Source organism: Eulemur rufifrons, chromosome 10 (assembly GCF_041146395.1).
Source record: "Eulemur rufifrons isolate Redbay chromosome 10, OSU_ERuf_1, whole genome shotgun sequence".
NCBI lineage: Eukaryota > Metazoa > Chordata > Mammalia > Primates > Lemuridae > Eulemur > Eulemur rufifrons.
Genome location: NC_090992.1, coordinates 31,111,157 through 31,133,391, shown reverse-complemented (window position 1 = coordinate 31,133,391; position 22,235 = coordinate 31,111,157). Strand labels below are relative to the sequence as shown.

The 22,235-nt window shown below is 56.7% G+C and overlaps 1 protein-coding gene across 2 annotated transcripts in view; it reads left to right on the top strand.

The window, feature by feature from the left end:
• Nucleotides 1-22,235, top strand: part of TCOF1 (treacle ribosome biogenesis factor 1) — a 37,101-nt gene that overhangs the window by 11,448 nt on the left and 3,418 nt on the right. Inside the window, exons 7-23 of one of the 2 annotated variants that reach the window (XM_069483927.1) lie at nt 494-724; nt 1,675-1,887; nt 2,043-2,252; nt 2,428-2,637; nt 2,812-3,021; nt 3,183-3,419; nt 3,560-3,757; nt 6,064-6,201; nt 6,382-6,558; nt 6,724-6,933; nt 8,768-8,893; nt 13,880-14,066; nt 15,328-15,461; nt 17,809-18,055; nt 18,548-18,627; nt 19,188-19,368; nt 21,399-21,950. In XM_069483927.1, the coding sequence (XP_069340028.1) occupies nt 494-724; nt 1,675-1,887; nt 2,043-2,252; nt 2,428-2,637; nt 2,812-3,021; nt 3,183-3,419; nt 3,560-3,757; nt 6,064-6,201; nt 6,382-6,558; nt 6,724-6,933; nt 8,768-8,893; nt 13,880-14,066; nt 15,328-15,461; nt 17,809-18,055; nt 18,548-18,627; nt 19,188-19,368; nt 21,399-21,950 (3,541 nt within the window). Of the gene's footprint in view, nt 1-493; nt 725-1,674; nt 1,988-2,034; nt 2,253-2,427; nt 2,638-2,811; nt 3,022-3,182; nt 3,420-3,559; nt 3,758-6,063; nt 6,202-6,381; nt 6,559-6,723; nt 6,934-8,767; nt 8,894-13,879; nt 14,067-15,327; nt 15,462-17,808; nt 18,056-18,547; nt 18,628-19,187; nt 19,369-21,398; nt 21,951-22,235 lie in introns of both variants that reach the window. The other variant, XM_069483926.1, reaches the window with a different exon arrangement.

Here is a 22,235-nt window from a genome sequence, read left to right as displayed (position 1 = left end):
AGCGAGGAGCACACAGATGCCCCAGAAACCCAGGGCCAGGTGGGGGGTCTAGGAAAGAGCTCACAGAAGGAAGGAATGTGCCCAAGGAAGCCCAGCTAGCCAGTGGCGGGCTGGTGTTCAAATCCTGGGCTCCTGGCCCTCAGGGTGGCTACCATGGTCAGATACTTGAGTTTCAGGGGCAGGCAGGGAGGAGCTCTTGATTGAGAGAGACTGCCCCCCACTCCTGGGCTGAACCCTGTGTGTACCAGGTGGGAGACGAGCTGGATGGTTGAGAGTTCTGTCCCTAAAGCCAGGTAGCCACGGGTTCCAATCAGGACTCTGTCCCTTCATATTGCTCTTGAGTGATTTAACTTCTTTAATCCTCTTTTCTGGAAAATGGGATAGAGATAATATCTATCTCAGGAAGTTATTTGAGAATCATAAACTGTGGAGCACCTTTCACACCTAAGGGGAAACGGTTATCATTGGTTTCCTATTTCCATCCTTGTTCCAGGCAAAACCCTCAGTAAAACCAGCCCGGGTCAAAGCCTTGTCAGGCCCTGCCAAGGAGCCTCCATCAAGAAGGGCAGCCCCAGCCCCTGGGAAGGTGGGGGCTGTGACAGCCCAGGTCAGAGGAGGTGCCCCGAGCCCGGCTAAGACAACCAAGAAGCCAGAAGAGGAGTCAGAGAGTAGCGAGGAGTCCTCTGAAAGTGAGGAGGAGGCCCCTGCGGGGACCCCCAGCCAGGTGAGGCCCAGAGGTGGGAGTAGGAGTGGAAGAGAGCGTGCAGACCCCGTCCACGGGGGGCCGCTGCTCCTCGGCTCGGTCAGGTTTGCTGTGCCCAAGGGCTACCAAGTATTGCGTGGGTGTCCATTTTTTTTAGGAGTGCAGATGTAAACTTTTACATAAAATCTACTTTCCCCACATTGACTCAACAATTTAAAAAGAAGCAAGCCAAGCACAGCCTGTCTGGAGCAGCCTGCACCTTCTACACAGGTGCCCATCTCTTAGAAGATGAGAGCTGCTGTTTTCTGCAGGGGTGGCCCAGGGCTGAGTGGCCGGGGCCTGTCCAGGGAAGACGGGCCCTCCTTTTGCCGAGGCCCCAAGGCAGTGCAGAGCCTGAGAGCAGCAAGGCAGAGTTAGTGAAGAGGCCGGCGTGGAGACCTCACCCGTGAGGCTGAGGACGGGCTTCCCAGGGGTCCTGCTGCTTTCCATGTGCAGAGCCCAGGGGGGGCCTCCCCCAGTCCCTTCCTCACGTTCAGAATGCCTCCTCCCCCGGGCCTCTGCACCCCCTCCCCAGCCCAGTCAGCTATGCTCCCACAGGCCGGCGCCTGTGCCCACAGAGCTCTCCAGCTGCTGGGAAGCCAGCAGGGGACAGGCTGTATCTACGCTGTGTTCCAGGGCAGCCCAGGGGCCTCTGGGAGAGCTGCCCTGAAAAAGTAGTGTCTGTCTGGGACCCAGAGGCTGAGGAGGCGGTGGCCAGGTACAATGGGGCAGGGGGCTTGAGGCCCCAGGAGTGAGAGCATGACACTGGCTGATTTTTGAGGAACCAAACTGTGGCGAGAGCACCAGTCAGGGTGGAGGTGGGAGAGAACAGGGTGTCTTAGGTGCCCATTAAGGCCTCTGGGCTTTAGCCTGAAGGCATGCCCAGAGGGTTTTCAGAGACGGGAGAACAACTGCTCTTTCTCTTTTACTAGGTAAAAGCCTCCGAGAAAATTCTTCAGGCCAGAGCTGCCTCGGCCCCTGCCAAGGGGAGTCCTGAGAAAGGGCCCACCCTAGCAGCCCCTGGGAAGGCAGGGCCCACAGCCACCCAGGCCAAAGCAGGGAAGCCGGAGGAAGACTCGGAGAGCAGTAGTGAGGAGGAGTCTGACAGTGAGGAGGAGACACCGGCTGCCAAGGCCCCGCTTCAGGTGAGGCCCAGGGCGGGAGACCCCAGGCGTGCCTCCACCCCAGGCCCTGTGCCCGCCCCCTGTGTGATGTCGTGCACTGTCTGGTCGTCTGTCTCTGCTCTCCTGTGTCTCTTCACACGTCCACCCTCTGGGCTCTGTTCTGTTTCTCACTACAGGCGAGGCCCTCAGAGAAGACCCCCCAGGTCAGAGCTGCCTCAGCCCCTGCCAAGGAGTCCCCAAGAAAAGGGGCGGCCCCAGCACCCCCTGGGAAGACAGGGCCTGCACGCGCCCAGGCCCAGGCGGGGAAGCGGGAGGAGGACTCGGGGAGCAGCATCGAGGAGTCGGACAGCGACGGGGAGGCCCCAGCGGCCGTGAGCCTGGCCCAGGTGAGGCTGGAGGACACCCTGCACGGCCCACGCCCTGCCTCGGAACGCCGCCTGTTCGCTTTCCTTCCCTCTACCTGGCGCCTGTGCGGCTCCATTTGCCCTGCTACTGCCTGTGTCTTCACACACATGCTCCCTCTGGGCTCCCTCCCCTGATCTTGTCCTTTGTCACTCCCAGGCAAAGCCCCTGGGGAAAAACCCCCAGGTGAGACCTGCCCCCACCCTGGGTGTGAAGCCCTCGGGGAAAGGCACCATGGCAGTGCTCCCTGGGAAGGCGGGGACCGCAGCCCCCTTTGCCCAGGTGGGGAAGCAGGAGGACCCAACGAGCAGCAGCGAGGAGTCGTCAGACAGCGAGGGGGAGGCACCCACGGCCGTGGCCCCGGCCCAGGTGAGGTCCCATCTGTCCTGTCAGGCTTCTTTTCCCATCAGAGCAGAGCCCCACGTGGCCCCACCTGCCTGCCCTGTTTCCGCACTGAGACTCTGTCTGCCTTCGCAGTCTCTCGGGTCTGCACACATCTGCCCTGTGGGCCCCCTCTGCTGATCCTGTGTGGTTTTGCTCCAGGCAAAGCCCTCGGGAAAAATCCTCCAAGCCAGACCTGCCTCCAGTCCTGCCAAGGTGCCGTTGGGAAAGGGGACTGTCCCAGTGGGCCCTCAGAAGGCAGGGCCTGTGGCCACCCTGGTCAAGGCTGAAAAGTCCAAGGAAGACTCAGAGAGCAGCGAGGAGTCGTCTGACAGCGAGGAGGAGGCGCCAGCAGCCGTGCCTCCAGCTCAGGTGAGGCCTGACCCACCGCCAGCCCCACAGGGAGCCATGCCAGTCGCGGCGTTTGTTCTGGCTGGTGGGGAAGAACAGCAGTGGGGCTCCACCCCAGAATGGGCGAATGGGGGGCCCTGAATCCAAGAGCCTTCTCCAACCCATCCTCGGTGTCCCCTCAGGCAAAACCAGCTCTGAAAACTCCTCAGACCAAGGCGTCCCCAAGGAAGGGCACCCCCAGTACCCTTGCGTCTGCCAAGACCACTGCGGTACGCGTGGGCACTCCAGCCCCCTGGAAAGCGGGAGCGGTGGCTCCTCCAGCTGCGGCCGGGGGTGCCCAGAGACCAGAGGACTCTTCTAGCAGCGAGGAGTCAGAGAGTGAGGAAGAGGAGACGGCTCCTGTGGCAGCAGTGGGACAGGTGAGACCCGCGTTTGCTGGGCTGGCCTCAGGGCCGGCCCCGCCTCAGGGCTGGCCTCAGGGCCGGCCCCGCCTCAGGGCCGGCCCCCACGTGGTCTTTTGGGGTCCTGTGAGAAACTTCTCTCCCACTTGTCATCCCAGGCGAAGTCTGTGGGGAAAGGCCTCCAAGGGAAAGCTGCCTCGGTGCCCACCACGGGGCCCTCAGGGCAAGGGACTGCCCCAGTCCTCCCTGGGAAGACGGGACTTGCAGTCACCCAGGGCAAAGCAGAGGCGCAGGAAGACTCCGAGAGCAGTGAGGAGGAATCCGACAGTGAGGACGCAGCCACGGCTCCAGCGCAGGTGAGGCCTGGGAGGCACCAGCCCATCCCCCCACGCCTGTGCCTGTGCAGGGCTGAGGAATGGCTTGTCTGGGGCCACTCTTGCCCCCAGCATGCAGAACCGAGATCCCCATTCGTTGCTCTGTGTCTCCCTTGCCCTCCGGAGCTCCAGGGTCTCCTTTGTGGCTTTTTGAGCTCCTACTGATTGCCTGTGCTTTCCACAAGCTCTGTGGCGGTCCCACTCTGCCGGCTGCTGCCCTGCTGGGGGGCTGCTGTGGCCCTGGCCCTCAGGGAGGTCCTGCCTCAACGGGGACATAGATGGCTGCATGGGTGCTTCCAGCATGGTGTGATGGGCTTGTGGTGAGGGTGCGTCTGGGCTGCAGAGGGTGACAGGTGAGAGCGTCGAGGGCTTTTGGAAGAAGCAGTGACGTCTGAACCATGGGCTGAACGAGGTGACCTGGTGAAGTGTCACAGGCAGAGAAAGCAGCCTGTGCGAGGCCGGGGGATGGGGGAGTGCCTGGCTCGGGTGACTCCACAGACGGCACATTCTGGTGCGATCACGCTGTAGGGTGGTGGGGTGGATGGCAGGGGTTGGGAAGCAGACTGCCTGGGTTCGAGTCCCAGCTCCACGTCCTGGCACGTGATGTAGTCCTTCAGAGCCTCTGCTTACTCTTCCGCAGAGTGGAAATCAGCCCTCGCAGGTTAGGGTGAGATCTCCCCTGCCGCACCCAGCAAGGGCCCGCACACAGCCAGCCCTTTCTCCTCCAACCCTGGGGCAGGCAGGCTACTGTGGAACACAATCGAGAGTCCGATGTCCCAGCCCGGAAGAGCGGAGGGTAGTCAAGATAGCTCACTCCCTATACTCACCCACCCACTGTTTATTATTTTTAATTATTCTTTTTTTTTTTTTCCAATAACCACTCAAATTAGTCATTTTTCTTTTCCCTGTACCAGAGGACACATTTCTGTAGATTTTTTTTTTGTCCCCATCTCACTGTTGACTTGTGGAACCCAAGTTCCCAGGATTCCTCCGCTGGGGGTTTCAGCTATGCAGGGGCCCCCTGCAGAGTCTCAGCCCCGCAGGCTCCTCTGCCCTTCTGCAAGCTGCAGGCACATTCCAGACTCAGCCCTGTAGAGTTTCACTGTACAGATCACCTAAATGTTTGTCTTCCCATCTCAGCCTCCTCCCTGTACCGTGAGGTGGGTGTTTTGTTTTTATTCTTTGAACCAGGGGTTATTTAGAAGTGAGATGTTTAATTTCCACATATCTGGGATTATCCAGGTTTCGCTTTGTTACTGATTTCTAATTTAATCATATTGTGGTTGGAGAGCATACTTTGTATGATTTTAATTCTATTTTATGTATGCAGACTTGTTAGGTCAAGTTAGTCTTTGTGTCTTCTGTTTTGTTCTCCCGCATCTGTGTTAGAGACACAGCTCCCGTCTGGCAGACTGAAGTGCTGCTTGGATGAGCACCTCGGCCTCGGTCACACAGTCCACGCCTTAGGGAATTTTTCTTCTTGAAGTCCTGACTCTTGGTTTCGCCTGGTCTCGTGTGGATGAGGGACGCTGGGAGGAGGGGGCATCTTCTGACACTGACGAGATGACATCTCTGAGTGGAGGCAGAGGCCTTGAGATGCTGCCAAGTCCCTCGTTCTTGGTTTCACATTAGCAGGGCTTGCTCTCGTCTCTCTAAGTATGTATTTGCTAGAGACCTGGACAGGCCCTTTGAGGATTCTCTGGATATCCGTTAAGATTAGGTTAAGCTGAAGAAAACCTCAAACAGTAATGGCTTTCTGTCTTGTTCTGCCATCCTCCGTACCTGGCTTTAACTCATAGACTAAGGTGGCTGCTTGAGCTCCATGCTCAGCATTCCAGCCAGCCAGGAGGAGGAAGAGACATGTTTCCTACCTTTTATGGCAATCGACTCACATTCAGTAGCCAGAATTCAATGACATGGCCACCTGGCTGAAAGGGAGCCTAGAAAACACCTTTGTTCTGGGTAGTCTTGTGCTTGGCTAACGCTAAGAAGAGGCTACGATAATGCGTTTATTTGAGTGCTTATTATGTGCCATGCACTGTGTTAAACTCTGAACCTCTTATTTAATCCTCACAATAACTCTATAGGTGGGCCTCATTATTATCCCCATTTCACAGAGGAGGAAACTGAGGCCCAGTGAGATCACATGATTTGCTCGGGTTCACACAGCTATTAAATGGAGGCACCAGACTCTAAACTCAGACATCTGACTCCCGAATTAGTGCTCTTGGCTAACTGCTCTACTGTGTCTCACCTTCTCCCTCTATAATTCCCTTTTCTCATTCCAGGTAAAGGCCTCAGTGAAAGCGCCTCTGGCTAAAGCCAACCTAGCTGCCACCAGAGTGTCTTCAGCCAAAGGGGCAATGTCAGCTCCTGGAAAAGGTGTCCCTGCAGCTGCTCAAACCAAACAGGGGTCCACAGCCAAGGCACGTGGGGCCAGAAGCCACAGGCGGTGTTGGCATTGGGGTGGAGAGGAGGACCAGGCACTGACCCCAGCCTGAGTGGGGGGTGGGTGACCTCCCACAGTTACACCACGGTGGGGAGCTTAACCTAAAAGGATTCCTGTTGTCCACTTCCATCCCTGATACCGTTATCTCACAATTCAGGCAAAACCACCAGCGAGAACCCTCCAGAACAGCACTGTCTCAGTGAGGGCCCAGGCACCTATGCCAAGTGCAGGGAAGGCGGGGGCCACAGCAGCCCAGGCCCAGACAGGGCCGGGAGAGGAGGACTCAGAGAGCAGTGAGGAGTCGTCGGACAGTGAAGAGGAGGCGCCAGCTCCGGTGAGGCCCAGAGAGCAGCCCTGTGCTTTCCTCTCCGTGCGGGAGCCACAGGCGTGCCTTGGGCCCGCCCTGCATGAGGCACAGCTACGTTTGCCCCATCGGTCTCCTGCGTCTCCCCGCACATCCACCCTCCGGGCTCTCCCCTCATTCTGTTTCTCACTGCAGGCAAAGCCTTTGGGGAAGACCCCCCAGGTCAGAGCTGCCTCAGCCCCTGCCAAGGAGTCCCCGAGGAAAGGGGCTGCCCCAGCACCCCCTGGGAAGACAGGACCTGCACGCGCCCAGGCCCAGGCAGGGAAGCAGGAGGAGGACTCGGAGAGCAGCAGCGAGGAGTCGGACAGCGAGGGGGAGGCCCCAGCAACCGTGACCCCAGCCCAGGTGAGACCCACCAGGCCTCCAAGCCACCACCACCCACTCCTCCGTCAGAACTGGGGTTCTGGCCGGGCACGGTGGCTCATGCCTGTAATCCCAGCACTCTGGGAAGCCGAGGCAGGAGGATCACTTGAGGTCAGGAGTTCAAGACCAGCCTGAGCAAGCGTGAGACCATCTCTACAAAAAATAGAAAAATTAGCTGAGCGTGGTGGCACGTGCCTGTAGTCTCAGCTACCTGGGAGGCTGAAGCAGGAGGATCGTTTGAGCCTAGGAGTTTGAGGTTGCAGTGAGCTAAATTGACACCACTGCACTCTGGCCCAGGGGACAGAGCAAGACCTTGTATCAGAAAAAAAAAAAAAAAGAAAAACCCAAGCACTGAGCACTGTTAAATGCTCGTAGCACTAACCTCTGCCTTTAGTACAGCAGACTGACGGCTGGCGATGAAAGACGTTGGCCCTGCCCTCAAGGAGCTTACCGTTTATAGGGCAAGACAGGTGACTGGATTATCACAGAATATTCTGGTGGTGCTGTCTGATGGAGCTGGAGGAACAGGTCTCTGAGAGGTCAGAAGAGGGGATGATTGAGCTGAACTTGAAGGAAAACCAGGCGTTCACGAGACCCAGAGTGGAGAGGGGCCCTCCAGGCGGGGGAAGCAGTGTGTGCAAAGGGGCGGGGCATGCAGACGTGTAGTCAGCAATGGCAGCTGTCCTGCAGGCTGCAGTCCCTTCCAGGTGCCAGGCTAAGACACAGGCCCCAGCCATGTTGTGGCCTGGGCAGTTTTTTAGTTTTCAGTGACTTACTCTATCAGTTGCAATGTCCTAAGCTGCAGGAGAAAACCCAGTTCCAGCGAGCTTACATAATAAAGGGACTGATTAGCTCACAATGCATGTACTGCTGTAAAAGTGGTTCCTTCGGCAACTTGGCATCATTGGTGACCAGATGTCTTCCGTCTCTGTGCCCCACCAGCCTCATTGGCACAGCAGGGCTGCAGCATCTCCTAAAGGGCTAGGAGTAGACGACCCTTCAGGTCTCCTCGTCCAGACCTCGGGTTAGACGTACTGCCCCCAGTTGTTGATAAGGGGCCTGCAGTTCCCATCCTGGCCGGGAGGAGGGGCCACCCTCCCCCAAGCGTGTGGTGGGGGCCACTGGAACAGAGTCAGGGTTTTTTTAGCAAGGGGGACATGGAGGCATGGCTGTTGAGGAGACAACCAGCAGTGTGTGTTACAGTTTTCCCATTTAAAAATTGGGAAATGACATGTTCAAATCAGGATCGTCTAGCTTCTCTTGAGGAATTGGAAGGTCAAGCAGCCTGAGTCCCACTTTTCTTGCTGGACTAAGTGGTAAAAGGTGGCGCCTCTACCCAAGTAGGGACACGCAGCTGTCCCCTAGCCTCCAACTGCAGTGCCCAGCAAGCCGGCCCCCTCATCATGCCTGGCCTGGCAGGGGAGTTGGCTTCTAGGCAGCTCCTGCTTTTAGCTGCATGCATTAGAACCAGATGTGAGCTGTGTTGGGACCACTGGTTCACGCCTGCAACCTTGTCCCAAGCTGCTGTCACCTCATTCAGACTGCGGGCCAACAGCATTGCGGCCCTCAGGTTTTAGCTGCATCTGAGTCATACATCCGCTCCAAGTTCAGAGTCAGCTCTGGAAGGAGGATAGCAGGGCGGGGGTGTGCATTTCCAGTGGCTGCAGGGCATGTTGGACCAGCAGCCATCCCTGCGTGTGTGTAGGAGTGGGCCACACTGCCTTCCTGGGAGAGCCAGAGTGCATGAGGGTCTCTGCCTGCTGGCCGTGTTTCCCCCTCAGCTAATGCCCCCCTCCCCCACCATGTGCACATCCAGGTCTTGTCCCCTCAGAAGAATGGTAACTTGAAAACCGGCAGAAGCAAGAGCCTGGCCCCAGCACCCCCAGACAAGAAGGCAGCAGAGTCCTCGGAGAGCAGTGACGAAGAGCTGCCGGCGAGTCAGGTAGGCCTTGCCTTCCCTCCGAGCACACTGCGGGCTCAGCTGGGCCGCGGGCTTCTGTGGGGGAGGGTGGATCTTTCCCACGTCTCTCCATATTTAAACAGCACTTCATGGTTTCTAGAGCTCTTTCCTCTGTTTTGACAGTCATCAGAACAGTGACCCCGTGAGGCAGGCGGAAGAGCACATTTGAGTACACAGGCTTCAGAGCCAGGCAGTGTCGGGGCGAAGCCCAGCTCTGCCACCCTCCGGCTCCGTGGTCCTGGGCAAATGCCTCCCCGCTCTGAGGCTCAGTGTCCCATCTGTAAAGCAGGGACAACGGTGGTGCCGCTCTCCTCCCTCTGTGCCCTTGTGCCAGTACAGGTAGCACTTGGCACCGTCCCTGCCTGATAAGGAGTGCCTGTTACTGGCAGGAGGGCAGGTGTGTCGCCCCATTTGACAGGTCAGGAATCGAGGCCCTGAGAGTTCCCATGATTCATGCGAGGCTGAGGAAGGTGCGGCCGCTGGCCCCTGGCTCCCTGTATATCTCCATTTCCTGTTCAGGACCGGGGGCCTTCTCCACGGGGTTTGTCAGAATCCATGACCTGCGAACCCTGCCTGAGACCATGACTCAGGCACCCGTGGCACACCCTCACACGCTCTGCGGCACCCAGAGCGGAAAGCCTGTGGGCCTGCCCAGCTACATCCCCGGGGGTGAGACCAAGCCCACCTTATCTCCCCAACTCCAGAGGCCCAAGTCCGCCATGCTGATGTGGTCCAAGCTTCCACGTGAACCCGGGCCCTGCCACCAAACAGCACTGCCCTTTGTCCTCCAGCCCCAAGATCCCAGAAGCTTCTGCCAGGCCCTCAGAGCACAGGTTCCCCTCCCAGGGCCTAACCGGAAATGCTGAAGTCTCACAACCCCTAGGCCAGTGGGGTTGTCTTTTTAACCATCTCCCTTAAATGGCACATACCATGTTCTTTTTTTATTCCCCAGAGAGGTGGGATCTTATTCTGTCACCCAGGCTGGAGTACAGTGGCATGATCACAGCTCACTACAACCTCAAACTCTTGAGCTCAAGTGATCCTCCTGCCTCAGCTTCCTAAGTAGCTGAGATTACAGGCGCACATCACTGTGCCTGGCTAATTATTTTACTTTTTTGTAGAGACATGGTCTTACTGTGTTGCCCAGGCTGGTCTCAAACTCCTGGCCTCATGTGATCCTCCCACCTTGGCCTCCCAAGGTGTGAGCCAGCCACACACCGTGTCGTTACCAATCTGTCAATAAGATCGGATGCTGCTGCACACCAGTGCTCCGGTGGGCGCTCACTGCCCTCTCTTCTCAATAGCACAGATTACAAAAATAATGGTGAACAATGACAAGTGACAGTACTGGTCACTCCCTCTGTGCCAGGCACTGCGCTAAGCCCTATATTTGCATTCTGTTTAATCCCCACAACCACCCTATGAGACAACATCCTTTTTTGTTCCCATTTTAAGGAGGGAATGAGGCTCAGAGAAGTCGAGTGACCTGCCCCAGTGTCACATGGCTGCTAACAAGTGGACAGACCTAGTGTTTGAGCCCAGGCCATCTGTGCTCTGCCCTGCCACCTGGTGCTGCCCCAGCACTCCCCTTTGCAGGGCTGGCACTGCCCTCTGGCTCTGCGCCTTGGTGAGGCCACCTCCCTTTCTGAGGCTCTAAACAGCTGGGAGAGAGGGGGCTGCTTTGCCTCTTTCTGCGGGGGCGGACTAACATAATTAAAATGAACATCATGCTTAAACTGAACCATTTAATTGGTACGTTAGTCCTGAAGATTCTGGAGTCCTTATTTAAGAAGCAGAAGGAGAAAAAATCGGCAGTTTGTACATTCCCCCAGGAGGACTCAGGGAAGACGGGCACAGCCCGGGGAAGCTGCAGCCTCCGCCTAACTGGGGGATTTTTAGCTCCTTATCCCCAGCTCACTAATTATGATTATTATCATTATTATGTATTTATTAAGCACTTCTCTATTGACAAGTTTCACTCTGTTTTTATTATTAGCCCATCAGTGGGGGAAAGGGATGGATGCCAGGATGGTGGGCAGAGCCCCAGGCTGGGAGGCAGAGAGGAGACTGGCTTGATGCCCAGGCCCCTCGCTGTGCTGCAGCCCCGTCGAGCAAGCACTGACCTCAGGCCGGGCCTATGCTGCGGCCTGGGGTGGCTACCAAACTAAGAAGCAAATGATCGGTATGCAAAGTAATGCATATGTTAAATAGCCTAATTTAGCTATTCCACAATGTATACATACATCAAAACATCTTGTTGCATACCATAAATATATATAATTTTTACTTGTCAATTAAAATTAATTTTTTAAGTACCATTTCTTCCATTACTTTGCCAAAAAAGAAAAAGACATAGGCCATACCCCCCAAGTTTTAGGTTGAATCAAAGAGAAAAAGGAAACTCGTAAGAAGCTAAATTAGGGTGTGAAACCAGGGCCTGGCAGAAGATCCTGGAAGGAGCTCCTCTCTGGTGCCTGGAGAACTAACTTCTAATCCCAGCTCTGGCACCATTCTGCTGGTCACCCTGGGCAAGGCCACTTGCCCTCTCTGAGCCTCAACCTTCTCGAGTCCTAGGGTCAGATTCCCTCAGGGCTTGGGAACCCTCCCTTGAAGCTCCAGGCCACATCCCCAAAGAGTGAAATTTCTCAGTCCCCTGAGGTGCAAACAGGACTTGTGGCTATGTCCCTTGCTGGGGTCAGCAAATGAGGCCATCGAGCCCCTACCCCAACTCTATCCCAGACTTGCTAGAATAGGGGCACAGTTATGATGAGCCCGGCTCTGACAGGGGACAGTGTGCACTGTCCAGAAAGCCCCCAGGTTTGGTCCTGCAGGCAGAGGGTCCGGATTCCCTCTGGATCCTCACTGCCCAGCACCTACCGGGAGTGATGGTTTCATTGCTTCACTTTCCAACAAGTTTTTCCGATCCCAGAATTAGACCCCTGTGTGTGCTGTGCTTTGCAGTTCCCAGAGTGCGTCAGAACCCTTCCAGTGGGTGGACCCAGGCTGGGATTGCAATAGTGCTTTCGTCGGGTGGGAAACTGAGGCTCAGGGAGCTCAGGGGCTTGACCACACACGCAGTGAGGTCGTGGCAGAGGTGGGATCAGAAGCGAGTTCATCCCCCACAGCTGCCTCTTTGAACTCTGCAGACTTTGTCCTTGCACTTCCACCACTGCAGTGCTGGCCTGTGGCCCCCCGTGCGCACCCCCCACCCCGCCCTCGGCAGCCAGGCCCCCTGCACCACCTCCCTCCCACAGCCCAGAGGCCGGGCGGGGTGGCGTGGGCAGGTGGAGCTAGGGGGAGGCTTTCACTGCCGAGCTGCTTTTAACATCCCGAGCCGCTATTGTTTGCCTCAGTGGGTTCGGTGCCTCTCTTCGTCCCCGACAATCTGTTCCTCTGTCTTCTCACATATATATAGATCCCCCCTCCCTCAACTGTAAGCCTTCTCCCACTTTCCATCCTTCTCTTTTTTATAACGTGGGAAGGAAGGCTCTGGAAGTGGCAGATCAGAGCAGCCGCGGGGGAGGCTGTTTGGCAGGGGTAGGAAAGGCCTAAGCCCAGCAGAGCTTTCCCCTCAGGCGGGCACCTTTCTGCTTTACTTTCACTTTTCCCCTCTCTCCACGGCACCCTGGGGGACAGGGTGTGCTAAGTCAGGCTCAGGAGCCAGGCAGGGTGGTGCAACAGACAGACGCTGGGTCCTAGACCTGCCCCCGCCCCTCCCTTGGCCGGGGCAGCCCCCTGCTTCTCCTGCCCCGAGTCTCCCCGCTGGCCAGCGGGAGCAGCATCGAAGCAGGTCTGACATCTGGGGAGTGGAAGATGGACTTGCCCAGCTCCCTGGCTCCCGGTTACACGCGCTCATTAGCCGGGGCTTTTCGGAAGGAAACTGACCTGGAGTCCACCGGGCATACCGTGGGCGTGTTCGGGGAGCTGCCCTTCCCAACCAGACTGGCCTGTAGGGTACCAGGGAGCTGCTGCTGCTGCCTTCTCTCTTTTTCCTTTACTGTTTTATTGGAAAATTTAAAGCATTCCCAAAGATAGAATAATGTAAAGAACCCCCGCGTACCGTCCCCAGCCGCAACAGTTACAAACTCCTGAGCAGGCTCGTTTCATGCAAACCCTCCACTCCGTTTGCCAACGCCCCTGGATTACTTTGAATCCAGTCTCAGGCGTGTCATCTCATCCACCAGGGTTGCAGTGTGCAGCTCCAAACGATAGGGACTTTTTCTTTAAAGCACAGCATCCCACCTGAGAAATCGAACTACCCAGTCACTGTCCCCAGTTCCTCAATTGTCTCATGAAGGGTATTTTTATGTTTGGTGTGTTCAAGTAAGAGTCCAATTAAAGGCCACATACTACACTGAGTTCTAAGTCCCTTAAGTCTTAACCGTTGGTTCTACCCACCTTCCCTGTGTTTCCCACGTGCAGTTTATTTGCTGAAGAAACTGGGTCGGTGTAGCTGGGGAGCTGCCCCCTGGGCCACATCTCAGGAGGGCTGCATCAGTCTCTGGGCTGGGGGGAGGGGGGCAACTAGACTGGAAACACCTCCCTGGGTGAATCGTATACTCTGGCCAAGCAGCCTTGGGAAACCCTGCTTAGAGCCCCGCACCCAGCAGGTGGATGTCCCTGAAGTCAGCCAGAGTAAAGAAGGTGAAATTGGACGATCTGGCCCTGGCTCTGCTTCCAGCAGACTGTGTCCTTGGGCGGCCCCCTTCCTCCCTGTGGACTTGCGGTTTTCCCACCTGTACGGTGGTGCCTATGCTGCTGCCCATGGTTCACTGTGAGGGTCAGGTGGGGTGCTGGGTCTTAGCAGGTGCATGGGCTGCAAGTGCCCTGGGCAGCTGGAATGGCCTCTGACTGCCCCCAAGCTCTGCGGACCCCTTGCCTTATAAAACCCTCCCCTACCCTATCTTCCCCTTCCCCTGGCCAAGCCTTTAATCACTGGGGGATTATGTTTTGTTTTTGTTTTTCAAGGTGATTAAAACCCCTCTGATTTTTGTCGACCCTAATCGTAGTCCAGCTGGCCCAGCTGCTACCCCCGCGTTAGCGCAGGCTGCGAGCACCCCGAGAAAGGCCCGGGCCTCGGAGAGCACAGCCAAGAGTTCCTCCTCCGAGAGCGAGGACGAGGACATGATCCCTGCTACACAGTGCTTGACTCCTGGTGAGCATGGCCCCTACACAGTGCTGACCCTGCTGCACCTGCCAGGCTCGGCTTGGGGGGCTGCCAGCACTGCCCCACATTGAGGCCCAGAAGGGAGAGGACACTGGCCAAGCCATATAACAAGGTGTTGGTCAGGAGGGGCTTGGGCCCGGATCTCTGGGCCCTGTGTTGGCCATCCTGATTAGGGTCTGGTCAGACCTGCAGTTCTGAGGGACTAACTGCCAGGGCTTTTCAGTGCCAGCTCCAAGCATGGAACCCAGACCAGTGGCTAGAAGCTGCAGGGACCGAATTCCTACATAGTCTAAGAAAGCTCTGTAACAACTGACTGAATGTGGAACAGCCAGGCAGGGTGGTAGTGAGCTTCCTGTCTTTGGTGGCATGTAAAGGGGTTAGGTCATCTAAGCAGACATTGCAGAGAGGGATTTCATCTATCAGTGGGAGAAGATAGGACCACATCTGGCTTCTTTGAATTCTGAGAATCTGTGATTCCACCAGTGATAACAGGAAAATGGTTAATAGTACTATTATTGTTACTGTAACACTTTTAAGAGGAAATCATACTTGATCTTGGTAGGAGAATTTAAAAATACAGATTAGTGCAAAGGAAAGAATACCACCTCTAATCCCACTGCCCCAAATAATTACTGTTAACATTGGAGCAATGGTAACTTTACAGAAACCTATGTGTGTATGTTTAAAGTGAGACTATCCTGTATATAATGCTCAGTAGCCTTTACTAGATACATTGGGATACCGGAGCTTTTTCTACTGGCCACAGAGAAGTCCTTTGCATGAGCATACTACAGTTTACGTAGCCAGTGCCATGTTGGAGGAAGCAGAGGGGTTTTGTTTCTGGGGGGGTTTGGCTGTTATAAATTGTTCAGTGAACATGGGTGTAACAGCCTCTGCAGATAACCAGGGGGGGGGGGGTCTCAGGAGAGACTGTTTTAACTGCAGGGAGAGTCATCTGGCACCAGTGCTGCAGCCTGTTGCTCAGGAGTAGCAGCCTGGCCAGCTGAGAGAGGAGAAGAGAAAGCCTGGGGTCACTGCCACAGCAGCCACTTGAGCTCCCTGGGCCTTGTCACGTGGTGACATCTCGTACCCAGGAGGCTTGGGGAGGGGAACAAACAAGCTTCTACCTCTGTAGCCTTAAGCACAGTGCCAAGTCCCCAGGAAGGGCTGGCAATTCAGGTTTTTGTCACTGCTAAGGCGGCTGTGGGGCTTCTGTGCCCTGATGTGCCCCCATCCCACTCCATTTCAGCCATTAGAACCAACGTGACTGTGTCCGCCACTCACCCACGGACAACCCCCAAAGCCAGCGTTGCTGGGGCCAGCAACAGCAAGGAGTCCAGCCGGGTGTCAGATGGCAAGAAACAGGAGGGACCAGCTACTCAGGTACCACCTGCTGGGCAAGGGAGGGCCATGCAGGCCGGCAGGGTGGGGGCCCCTCTCCTGCCACAGTCACCCCCACGGCCAGAGGCTCTCCTGGCCTCTGGCTACAGCCCTGGTGCTGGCTTCTCGAATCACCTTTGAGTTGTCAGGAAGAGAAATTTGGGAGTACAGCCTCCAAGTGGGGCCAGCCCTGCACCTTGAGTCCCTCATCAGATTTCAACATGGCTGGGCCTTTTTTTTTTTTTTTTTTTGACAGTCTCACTCTGTTGCCCGGGCTAGAGTGCCGTGGTGTCAGCCTAGCTCACAGCAACCTCAAACTCCTGGGCTCAAGTGATCCTACTGCCTCGGCCTCCCAGAGCTGGGACTATAGGCATGCGCCACCATGCCTGGCTAATTTTTTCTATGTATATATTTTTTTTAGTTGTCTATGTAATTTCTTTCTATTTTTAGTAGAGACAGGGTCTCGCTCTTGCTCAGGCTGGTCCTGAACTCCTAGGCTCAAATGATCCACCCGCCTTGGCCTCCCAGAGTGCTAGGATTACAGGTGTGAGCCACCGCGCCTGGCCTGGTTAGGCTTTTTGATTTTTGTTTTCCTCCTGGTTTTGAAATGCCATGAACAAAAGTTGCCATTTTTAGCGTTTATAATAGCAACTTTAACATTCTTCCCAGGCTTCACGATTTTCAGTGCAATTTTATTTGTTCTGTGCCTAAATTTAGAAGCTGGGAGGGTAGGGTTAATGGCCCATTGTTCAGACCATAAAACTGAGTGCCCACTCCCACCCCCAGAGGGCTGTGGCTAGAGCAGGATTGGGCAAGGCTGGGTCTTCTGACTCCCAGGTCCTTGCTCTCTGGGCCATATAGGTTTGGTTTCCTAGCCCACTGAGAGGCAGAAGCCCACTGCACACCCCATCCCCTTTTTCTGAGGGGCAGGAGCGAGCTGGAGTGGGCTGAGGGGGTGGACATCCCCTGCTCAGAGGGGTGGTGTGCCACCCACTCGCTGGGCTCCCTGGGCTCACCACAGACTCCAGCCCAAGAAGAGCTTCTGGGTGCGTGAGTGCTGGGTGGGTGGCTGGGCTGTGGCTGTCCATTAGGCCCTTCACCCAGCAGATGGTGCTGAGCATCTGTCCATGCCAGGCCCTGGGGAACCGGCAGGAACAAGACAGGGAGGGCCTCTGCCCTCATGGGTTCCCAAGCCAGCAGGGAGGCAGCCATTACATAAGGAAACCAAAATATAAGTAAAGTACTCACCAGCTGGCAGGGGCTTTGAAGGAAACAGCGTAAACTAGAGAATAACAGGGTGATCTGCTTTAGAAAGATGGGCAGGAAGGCCTCCCTGAGGCGGTGACAGTGAAGCTGGGGACGCAGCAGTTACAGGATGAGCCGGCACCCTCCAGGCAGGGAAGCTCCAGGTGCCAGGGCCCTCTGGGGACACACTTGGGGGACAGCTGGCTGGAGTAGCAAGAAGGGTACAGGCCATGGCAAGGGATGTGCCACATCTGAAGGGAAGTGGGAGGTCTGGAGGCTCTCATCAAGGGGTCACGCCAGTTTCTTAAGTCCTGGCTGCTGGTGAGTATAGGAAGTAGGAGTGGCACCAGGGGGGCCACCAGGTTAGAGATTTGTCCCTGAGGAAGACACAGATTGAGTGGTGCGGCCCCCAGTGGGGCCTGAGCTGCTTCCCTTCCCTGAGTCTTTGTGCTCTTTGAGAACAGTGTGATTTGCTCATAGCCTGAAGCCTGCCACCCATTTTGTTGCCCAGATGGTGACGTTGCCCCTTCGACTGCCCCTCAGTCCCATATCCCAGCATCATGGCTCCTGCGACCCAGACAGTACCTGACCAGGGTGTGGCACAGATGGCATGCCAAGGACCTGTGAGTCTCTAGGCTGCCTCTTGCTGCCCACAGGTGACAAAGAGGAACCCAGCTTCCCTCCCACTGACCCAGGTCCTTGCCTAGGAAGCCAGTGAGGCCCAGCCTCCTATTGGTAGGACCCCGTCTTCAAGTGAGGTGAGCTTGGGGGCCAGGGGAAGCAGGCCCACCCAGCCCTGCTACCGGAGGCCAGGCTCAGCTCATCTTTCATCCCTGCCGCAGAGTATGGAAGGGAAGGCACAGACGTGGCCCTGAACCCTGGCACCAGCACCTCCCTGCCTGTGACTTTAGCCCTGGGTTTACCTGCCCAGGCCTCAGCGGCCTGGTCCGTGTGACGGAATTTACAGTACGCTCCTGGAGAGTCGTGTGAGAAGGAGCAAATGTGTGACGCACCCAGCACGGTGCCTAGCCCTCTTGGGGTGTTCAGGAAGGACCAGAACTTTCTCACCCTAATTTTTCCACTCTTTCTCATTTCACCAAATTAGGTTGACAGTGCTGTAGGAACATTCCCTGTGACGGCTTCCCAGAGCATCCCTGTCCAGACCGGAGTGACCAGCAATCCCAAAAAACCCAAGCTCCCTGACAGCCAGCAGGCCACAACCACTCCCTTGGGACACCCCAAGGCCAAAGCCCCCGGGAGCTCAGATGACAGTGAGGACAGCAGCGACAGCTCTTCAGGGAGCGAGGAGGATGCTGAAGGGCCCCCGGTGGCCAAGTCGGCCCAGCAGCCAGGTGAGGGTGCCGGGAAAGGGGTGAGATGCAGCCTGGTGGCATCCTGGGTTCTGGCCTCAGCTCTGCAACTCAACTTGTCCTGTGACCTTAGGCAGGTCCTCCTGCACTGGGCCCCAGTTCCCCAGTTCCCCCCGTGCGGCTCCGTGAGGGATCTGTCCAGATGGTCAGAGACCTGCTTTGCTGTGTGGCCACTCAGCTTTTTGATACCAGCCTCCCTTCACTGATTCCCCAAAGCTTCAGGGCCTTGCCTCCCCCGCAGAGGAGAGCAGGGAAATGTAAGTGGGGCCTCGAGAATTAGAAATGAAGGTTTTGGCATTCAGGTGTCTCACCTAGGATGCTGTGAACAGCACTGGATTTTGTGGGAAGCAGTAGGAAGCCTTGGGCGGGAGGGTAGAGACCAGGGCCTCACGGAGCCCTCCTGAAGGCCCTGCCTTGCCTGGCTGGCAGGGGCCACCCAAGACCGCCAGCAGGATACCTGTGCTTCTCCTGTAGGTCCAGCCACCTCCAGCAGGGAGACTTTGGTGGAGGAGACCACAGAGTCCAGTGAGGATGAGCTGGTGGCGCCTTCCCAGGTAACCGCAAGGGGGAGGACTGGCAGCCTCCAAAGTCTTGGACCTAGAGCACCCAGGTCCAGCTGCCATCCAGCTGGTCCCTCAGGGCATGGGGCTGGGCCCTCCCTCTTCCCAGGGGCCTGGGGCAAGGTCATGTCTGCAGGGCACCAGGTGTGGCCCAGCCAGGCTGTTTCCTCCTCCAGGGCTCTATTCGGAGTAGAGCTGGGAGTACTTAACCTTCTGAGCACTTAACCCTTGGGCTCAGTGGAAAGGATTGACTTTGATTCTAGGTGATACTCGACAAAAACATTCTTTATCAGATTTCTCTTAAGGTGTCTATATGTGGCAAGTGCCAGTGATTTTCTGTTTGCATTAAGAAATTTTCTTTTTAAATGTGTCTAAAAAGTGTATTAATTCAAATAGTTCAGGAAGTCCCCCTCTGGGCCTTAGTGCCCCCCCCCCCATCTGCACTGACTGGGCAGGACCCATCCTAGTCCCTGGGCTGGTTTTCTGGCTGCAGACTGTGCCTGGGGGGCTGGGTGGGGTGGGGGTGCGGCCTCTTTCACACTGGGCTTCTTCAGTCTCTCCTCTCAGGTTATGTGACCCCTGGACTAACCCCAGCCAATTCCCAGGCCTCAAAGGCCATTCCCAGGCCAGACTCCAACCCCTCAGTTTCCTCGACTCCGGCCATCAAAGATGACCCAGATGGCAAGCGGGAGGCCGAGCCCCAACAGGCAGCAGACATCACATCCCTTAAAACAGGTGAGTTGAGGGCTGCAGGAGAGACACAGGACATGGAGGGACAAGGCTGTGGGCCCCCTCTTCCCTTCCTCAGCAACAGTCCCACCAGCATGGTCCTGTCTGGCTGGAGACAGTGAGACCTGTGGCCACGCATTGGGCCTGGGGGTGCTCATCAAAGTGTAGGTGGGGCCCCATGCCCAGGTGTCCGGCTGCCATGGTCTGGGACAGCCTGGAGGTTGGTGTTTATCCAGCCCTGGGGGTGCTGATGCACCGGTAGGGTAGCCCCTGCCTTAGAGGAAGCGGCACCTTGGCTTATGCAGTAGGCCCTGGCGCTCTCTGGCCTTCCTTGTTGACTTTTCTTTGCAGCAAATGGGCTCACGGTGTGGGGAGTGGGGACTTGGAGGGTAGCAGACAAAAGGCTGAGAGTTATGTTTGGAGGAATCTCCAGCGCATGGAAGAGACGCCAGCAATGGACTGGCCCCAGAGCTGTTCTGACTCGCTCCAAGGCCTTAGACAAGCCCCTGGCCACGCTGGGCTCTCTGTTTCTTAACCAGACGCAGCAGAGGTTGATGCATCCAGTCTGTATCGAGGCGTGGCATGCACAGAAAATGGTCACATGCTATTGGGAGGGCAGACTGGAGTACTCAAGTCACCCAGCCTGGGGCTTCCACTGTCCCTGACTCTACCAGAGCTAAGAAGCAAGTATCTGAATTGGGCACATCCGAGACAGCTCTAGAGGTTCCCTAGCCTTGGTGTCTTGGGTTGTTTGCAGACAAGAAGCAGAGAAGTGGGCTCTGGGGAAAGAGATTGCCAGGGCCAACTGTGCCCTCCCCAGCCCCTCTCCAGACAGCTCGTCCCCTCATGAGGAATCACCAAAGGACAGAACTGGGCCTCCATCCATCCTGGGGCCCTCTGCTCAGCTTGCCCCGCCCACTTCCCCTGGCCCACCACAGTCCGGAGCCAGAAGTTGCTGGAGACCCTACATGATGCTGAGAGGCGCTGTCAGGGCTCACTGCACATGGCAGGAGCAGTCCCCAGCCTTGTGTGACACGGTGTGCCTGCCTGGACCCCTCTTAAGACGAACACCTCCAGAGCCAAAGCACTGGGCCACCTTTCAGAGCCTGCTGTGTAGGAGCGTTGTGCCCATGAGGCCCAGCATGGGGCACACAACTGCCTGGGTCACCTGGGAAGTTAAGGCAGAGATGGGACCCAGTCCTGGGCTTCCGGCTGCAGCCTGCCCCGTGCTGGGTCAGAAGAGGAGCCGTTGCTCACTTTCTTCCCCAGTGCTCTCTGTGAGAGGCGGGTGCGACAAGGAGACATTTTAGAGGGGGCTGTGGAAGGTTTTTTTTACACATGTAGTCAGCACACAATTATCAAAGGCAAGCAGAGGCGTGGAAAATTCTAAACAAAGGCTGCACCAGAAGTCGCTCTGGCAGGCGGTAAACCTGCTTAGTCAGCCACCTTGTGCATATGCACTGCTCCCAGCGCCCCCTGGCCCGCCGGACCCCTGGCCAGGAAGGGCCGCGTGGGCAGGCATGAGCTGAGTGTCTGCATGGCCTGCATTTTATTGTAAACCTACAGTGTAGAGCAGAGGGGGAGGGCCACTGTTCATCTAACCCTCAGCCTGCAGGCAGGGACACTGAGACCCAGGGAGGAGCTGGGTCCTGGCCAGGATCACATGGAGAGTTGGTAGAACCAGGTCCCCTTCCTCCCAGCTCTGGACGCCATCTCCCTGACCTTTCAGCTCGTTGACAGATTTCAGGCTCATTAACATTCTAGAGTTGTTTTCTGTCCCCAGCCCTAACTTGAGGGGGGTTTTTGGTGAGGAGACAAAAGGAAAAAGCTTTAAGTTAGAAGTGAGATCAGGGTGTGCAGCTGGTAGGAAAGTGTGAGCTTAGGAGACTGGGTGGGACAGAGTGACTGCTGGGCCTTGCTGTCCCCATCTGTGCCACTGTAAGAAAAGGGGGAGCTGTACCCCCTAAGCTCTCACATACCATAAAATCTGTCCTCCAACTCTCCCAGATCCGTAACCCCAAGTTCTCTCTCCATAGGCAAAAAAGAGGCCGCTTCAGGCACCGTGCCTCAGAAGCCCCGGAAGTCCAAGAAGGGGGCCGGGAACCCCCAGGCATCAACACTGGCGCTGCAGAACGACATCACCCAGCGTCTCCTGGGAGAGGCCTGGCCCCTCAGTGAGGCCCAGGTGCAGGCCTCGGTGGCAAAGGTCCTTGCGGAGCTGCTGGAGCAGGAAAAGAAGGCGGCCACGGATGCCACCAAGGAGAGCAGCAAGAAGGGCCGCAAGCGTAAGCTGTCAGGAGACCAGCTGGCTACCAAGGCCCCCAAGAGCAAGAAGAAGAAACAGCTGGCCACTGGGGAAGGCGGGGAGGGTGCTGTGTCCCCAGAAAAGGCCTCCGTGACTTCCAAGGGGAAAGCAAAGAAAGACAGAGCAAGTGGTGACGTCAAGGAGAAGAAGGGGAAGGGGTCTCCTGGCTCCCAGGGGGCCAAGGACAAGCCAAAAGGGGAGCTTCCGAAGGGGGTGGTAAAGGTGGAGGGTGGCGATCAAGGCAACCCAAAGACCAAGAAAGAGAAGAAGAAATCCGACAAGAGTAAGTGACTGCGCTTCCCCAGGCCCATGCCAAGGGCTGCTGGGTACCCCAGTGGGGCGGGAGGGACCCTCAGCCAGCACCTGGTCTCATTCCTCTCATAGAAGGGAAACAGTCGTTTGTCCAGGCCCGGGCTTCAGCTAGCGGCAAAGCCAGGACTAGATTCCAGAGCATCTGGACCAGCGCTGTCGGGGAGGCTCCCAGAGCCCAGAGTGCTCACTCTCGGCACCCAACAGTCACGTTTTCAGCCTCAGGCTTTTGGAAGGCCCAGGCTCAGGCTATAGCCTG